The sequence below is a fragment of the Rhizophagus irregularis genome, chromosome 16, assembly GCF_026210795.1.
Source record: "Rhizophagus irregularis chromosome 16, complete sequence".
NCBI classification, from domain to species: Eukaryota; Fungi; Glomeromycota; class Glomeromycetes; order Glomerales; family Glomeraceae; genus Rhizophagus; species Rhizophagus irregularis.
In genome coordinates this window covers 2,850,557-2,857,310 of record NC_089444.1, presented here as the reverse complement: position 1 = coordinate 2,857,310, position 6,754 = coordinate 2,850,557, and the positions used below count along the sequence as shown (strand labels likewise).

General features: G+C 24.2%; 1 protein-coding gene across 1 annotated transcript; it reads right to left on the bottom strand.

Annotated features, from left to right (window-relative positions):
- On the bottom strand, positions 1-6,754 carry OCT59_008359 (uncharacterized protein; the record flags this gene model as incomplete). Its single annotated transcript, XM_066142396.1, has 15 exons — positions 1-416; positions 585-864; positions 951-1,325; positions 1,408-1,791; positions 1,871-2,245; positions 2,318-2,695; positions 2,768-3,154; positions 3,232-3,600; positions 3,663-4,037; positions 4,112-4,486; positions 4,552-4,926; positions 4,998-5,378; positions 5,443-5,814; positions 5,889-6,263; positions 6,338-6,754. The coding sequence occupies 15 exons, from the start codon at positions 6,752-6,754 to the stop codon at positions 1-3; spliced, it is 5,634 nt and encodes a 1,877-aa protein (XP_065999282.1).

Genomic DNA, 6,754 nt, shown 5'->3' with positions numbered 1-6,754 from the left:
TTAAATTACTTGATCCAAACATTGAGAATTATCATCATATTCTGGAAGATCTTCTGTAAAAGGATTAAGTAATCGAGATGTGTAAATAGCTTGTGGATGGGTAGTTATTTGGTGATTTTTAATGAATGGAAGATTTGCCTTTCTATATTCTTCTGCTTTTTTAAATTGCAATCCAATTTCTTCATTTTCTACTGTAAAAAAATTCCTATCATATAACTTATAAAATGATGCAATTAATTCATTTACTTCAAAAATATTTGGCCTATTATTTGGGTTTAAATCCCAACACTTTTTCATTAATTCAATGTAACATCTTGGTGCTTCTGGTTCATTTATTTCAGGTCTAACTCCTTTACAAATATCTAATGCTAAATTATAATCATGTGCATAATCATCAAAAGGTTGTCTTCCACTTGCTATAAAATACATTATCATACCCAAACTATAGATATCTGATTCTTTGGTATAAGGCTTTCTTCTTAATACTTCAGGAGCCACATAAGGCATAACTCCATAGATTTTAGTTTCATCTATATTACCAACCTCTCCACATAATCCCATATCTGAAATTGATATACAATTACCAAATTCATTTATATCACTCAAAAATAATATATTTCCTGTATGAAAATCACGATGAACTATATTATTTTGATGAATTTCTTTAAGGCCATTAATAATATTTTTCAATGCAGATAATTTATCTTTCCAATTAAAATATTTATAGTTTTCATTTATCCAATGATTAAAATTGCCTTCTTTTGCATATTGTAAAACCATAATATATTCATTTGTATTTAGATTTTGAGATATTCCATATATATTAAGAATGTTACTTCTTATATTTATTGAGTATTTTTTAACCTATTAAAATATATAATAAAAATAGTTATTTCATTATTATGTTTATAAAGAATTTTTCTTATAAATATTTTAAAAGAAATTTTTACCTCATTTAAAAATTTATTGCTAATATTTTGCGAATTATGCAAACATTTCAAGGCAATTACTCTATTTGGATTCCTTTTATATGCTTTATTAGCTGCATTATATTCTAATGGACCATTTTTCCAATTTGCAGAATGTACCATAGCAAAACCGCCTTTACCTATTTCCTTAATATTAACAAACTGGTTATATGGTATCCATTCAAACATTATATCACTATGATGATTTATTTTTAATTGCATTTCTTGGATAAAAACATCAATATTTTCATTTCCACTTGTCCAGTTAAAAACTAAAATATAATCTCCTGTATCTGGATTTAAAGATATTCCATACAATATTTGAAATGCTTTATGTTTTGTTAAATATTTTTTAGCCTAGTAATTATAAATAAAAGAGATTGTAAATATACTAATTAAAAAAAAATAAGTATTAAAATATTTAAAGAAATTTCATTACCTCATTTATTAAAGAATCAATAGATTCATGTGAATACTGTATACATTTTAAAGCAACTTCTTTATTTGAATCTCTTGTATACTGACTATAATGATAATGCAATGGACCATCTTTCCATATTGCTGAATATACTGTTATAAGGTCATTTTTACCTGTCATTTTAATTTCATTAAACTGATTGTATGGTATCTGTTCAAATACTATATCATTATAGTCATTAATTTTCATTTCTTGAATGAAATCATCAATTTTTTCATTTTCTCTGAACCAATTCTCCAAGTACATACAATAATTTTGAACCAAAATATAATCTCTTGTATCTAGATTTTGAGATATTCCATACAATACTTGAAATGCTTTATATTTTGCTGAATATTTTTTAGCCTAATAATAATTAACAAAAATTGTAAATATATTCAATTAAAAAAAGTGCTTAAAAATTAAAAGAAATTTCGTTGCATACTTCATTTATTAAATAATCAATGGAATCTTGTAAATTGTATAAATATTTTAAAGAAACTTTTTTATTTGGATCTCTTGTATATTCTTCATTCTGATTATTCCAATAAAATGGACCATCCTTCCATATTGCTGAATATATTGTTACAGAGCCATTTTTAACTATCTCTTTAATTTCATTAAACTGACTGTATGGTATCCATTCAAGCACTATATCATCATTGTTATTAATTTTTAATTGCCTTTTTTGAATAAAATCATCAATTTTATCATTTCCACTTGCCCAGATAAGAACTAAAATATAATGTCTTGTATCTGGATTTTGAGAAATCCCATATAATGCTTGAAATGCTTCTCGTTTTGTTGAATATGTTTTAGCCTAATTTTAAATAAAAGAAATTATAAACATATTAATTAAAAAAGTATTTAAATATTTAAAGAAATTTCATACCTTATTTATTAAAGAATCAGTAGATTCTTGTAAATTATGTAAACATTTTAAAGAAACCTTTTTATTTGAATCTCTAGTATAGTAATTACTCTTTTTATTCTTTTTGCATAATGGACCATCCTTCCATATTGCTGAATATACTGTTATAAGTCCATTTTTGCCTGTTTCTTTAATTTCATTAAGCTGATTGTATGGTATCCATTCAAGCACTATATCATCATAGTTTTCAATTTTTAATTGCTTTTCTTGAATAAAATCATCAATTTTTTCATTTCCACTTGTCCAGTTAAGAACTAAAATATAATCTCCTGTATTAGGACTTTGAGATATTCCATATAATATTTGAAATGGTTTATACTTTGCTAAATATTTTCTAGCCTAATTATAAATAAAAGAGGTTGTAAATATACAAATTAAGAAAGTATTTAAAATATTTAAAGAAATTTATACCTCATATATTAAAGAATCAATGGATTCTTGTAAATTATGTAAATATTTTAAAGCAACTTTTTTATTTGAATCTCTTGTATAGTTTTCATCCTTCCAATACCACTTTAATGGACCATCCTTCCATATTGCTGAATATACAGTTATAAGTCCATTTTTACCTGTTTCTTTAAGTTCATTAAACTGATTGTATGGTATCCATTCAAGCCATTCAAGTACTATATTATCAAAATGATTAATAATCCTTAATTGCCTTCCTAGAATAAAATCATCAATTTTTTCATTTCCACTTGTCCAGCTAAAAACTAAAATATAATCTTCTGTATTTGGATTTTGAGATATTCCATATACTACTTGAAATTCTTTATATATTGTTGAATATTTTTTAACCTAATTATTATAGGTAAAAGAGATTGTAAATATACTAATTAAAAAAAAGTATTTAAATATTTAAAGAAATTTCATACCTTATTTATTAAAGAATCAATGGATCCTTGTGAATTATATGAACATTTTAAAGCAATTTTTTTATTTGGATTTCTTGTATATTTACCATACTGATAACACAATGGACCATCTTTCCATATTGCTGAATATACTGTTGTAAGTTCATTTTTTCCTATCCTTTCAATTTCATTAAACTGAATGTATGGTATCCATTCAAGCACTTTATTATCAAAATTATTAATATTTAATTGTCTTTCTAGAATGAAATCATCAATTTTTTCATTTCCACTTGTCCAGTTAAGAACTAAAATATAATCTCCTGTGTCTGGATTTTGAGATATTCCATATACTACTTGAAATGCTTTATATTTTATTGGATATTTTTTAGCCTAAAAATTGTAAATATACTGATTAAAAAAAGAATATTCAAATATTTAAAGAAATTTCATACCTCATTTATTAAGGAATCAATGGATTCTTGTGAATTATGTAAACATTTTAAAGCAACTTCTTTATTTGAATCCCTTGTATAATTACTCCAACTATACTTCTTGTATAATAGACCATCTTTCCATATTGCTGAATATACTGTTGTAAGTTCATTTTTTCCTATCCTTTCAATTTCATTAAACTGATTGTATGGTATCCATTCAAGCACTATATCATCAAAATAATTAATATTTAATTGCCTTTCTAGAATGAAATCATCAATTTTTTCATTTCCACTTGTCCAGTTAAAAACCAAAATATAATCTGCTGTATCTGGGTTTTGTGATATTCCATATAATACATAAAATTCATTATATTCTATTGGATATTTTTTAGCCTAATTATAAATAAAAGAGATTATATATTAATTAAAAAAAGATAAGTATTCAAATATTTAAAGAAATTTCATACCTCATCTATTAGGGAATCAATGGATTCTTGTGAATTATGAATACATTTTAAAGAAACTTCCTTATATGAATCTCTTATATAATTACTCTGTTTATTCTTCTTATGTATTGGACCATCCTTCCATATTGCTAAATATACTGTTGTAAGTTCATTTTTTCCTGTCATTTTAATTTCATTAAACTGATTGTATGGTATCCATTCAAGTACTGTATCATCAAAATTATTAATATTTAATTGCCTTTCTAGAATGAAATCATCAATTTTTTCGTTTCCACTTGTCCAGTTAAAAACTAAAATATAATCTTCTGTATCAGGATTTTGTGATATCCCAAACAATATTTGAGATGCTTCATATTTTTTTGGATATTTTTTAGCCTAAGTATAAATAAAGAGATTGTAAATATATTAACAAATGAAAAATATTTAAAGAAATTTCATACCTCATTTATTAAAGAATTAATAGATTCTTGTGAATTATGTAAACATTTTAATGCAACTTTTTTATTTGAACCTTTATAATTTAAATGCTTCCCATGATATAATAATGGACGATTATCCTTCCATATTGCTGAATACACAGTTATAAGTCCATTTTTACCTGTCTCTTTAATTTCATTTAGCTGATTGTATGCTATCCATTCAAATATTATATCATTATAGTTTCTAAATCCTAATTTCTTTTTTTGGAGAAAATCATCAATATTTTTGTTTCCACTTGTCCACTCAAAAACTAAAATATAATCTCCTGTATCTGGATTTTGAGATATTCCATACAATACTTGAAATGCTTTATGTTTTGATAAATATTTTTTAGCCTAATTATTATAAATAAAAAGATTGTAAATATACTAATTAAAAAAAAGTAGATATTTGAAGAAATTTATACCTCATTTATTAAAGAATCAATGGATTCTTGTGAATTATGTAAATATTTTAAAGTAACTTCTTTATTTAAATCTCTATAATTTATATGCTTCCCATAATATAATAATGGACCATCTTTCCATATTGCTGAATATACAGTTATAAGTCCATTTTTGCTTGTCTCTTTAATTTTATTAAGTTGATTGTATGGTATCCATTCAAGCACTATATCATCATAGTTTTTAACTTTTAATTGCTTTTTTAGAATAAAATCATCAATTTTTTCATTTCCACTTGTCCATATACAATTATTTTGAATAAAAATATAATCTCCTGTATCTGGGTTTTGTGATATTCCATACAATACTTGAAAAGAATTACATTTTGTTGGATATTTTTTAGCCTAATTATAAATAAAGAGATTGTAAATATATTAACAAATAAAAATATTTGAAGAAATTTCATACCTCATTTATTAAAGAATCAATAGATCCTTGTGAATTATGTAAACATTTTAAGGAAACTTTCTTATTTGAACTTCTATAATTTACATGTCCGTAATGACATAGTGATGGACCATCCTTCCATATTGCTGAATATACTGTTATGAGCCCATTTTTTCCTGTCTCCCTAATTTCATTAAACTGATTGTATGGTATCCACTCAAGCACTACATCATCATAGTTATTAATTTTTAATTGCCTTTTTAGAATGAAATCATCAATTTTTTCATTTCCACTTGTCCAGATAAGAACTAAAATATAATCTCCTGTATCTGGAATTTGAGATATTCCATACAATGCATGAAATTCATTATATTCTATTGGATATTTGTTAGCCTAATTATAAATAAAAGAGATTATATATTAATTAAAAAAAGATAAGTATTTAAATATTTGAAGAAATTTCATACCTCATCTATTAGAGAATCAATGAATTCTTGTGAATTATGTAAACATTTTAAAGAAACTTCTTTATTTGAATCTCTTGTATAATTACTCCAGCTATTCTCCTTGTATAATGGACCATCCTTCCATATTGCTGAATATACTGTCATAAGTTCATTTTTTTCTGTCTCTTTAATTTCATTAAACTGATTGTATGGTATCCACTCAAGCACTACATCATCATAGTTATTAATTTTTAATTGCCTTTCTTGAATGAAACCATCAATTTTTTCATTTCCACTTGTCCAGATAAGAACTAAAATATAATCTCCTGTATCTGGAATTTGAGATATTCCATACAATGCATGAAATTCATTATATTCTATTGGATATTTGTTAGCCTAATTATAAATAAAAGAGATTATATATTAATTAAAAAAAGATAAGTATTCAAATATTTAAAGAAATTTCATACCTCATCTATTAGGGAATCAATGGATTCTTGTGAATTATGCAAACATTTTAAAGAAACTTCTTTATTTGAATCTCTTGTATAATTACTCAAGCTATTCTCCTTGTATAATGGACCATCCTTCCATATTGCTGAATATACTGTCATAAATTCATTTTTTCCTGTCTCTTTAATTTCATTAAACTGATCGTATGGTATCCATTCAAGCACTATATCATCATAATTATCAATTTTTAATTGCCTTTCTTGAATAAAACTAACAATTTTTTTATTTCCACTGGTCCAATTTGTAGAATTGGTTGTTAAATATTTAAAAATATTATTTATTTTCAAAAGTATAATGAAAATGGCGACAATAGTCAAAATAGTGAAACATATCTTCAAATAGAAGAATGTGATAAAATTATTTTGAGAAAACAT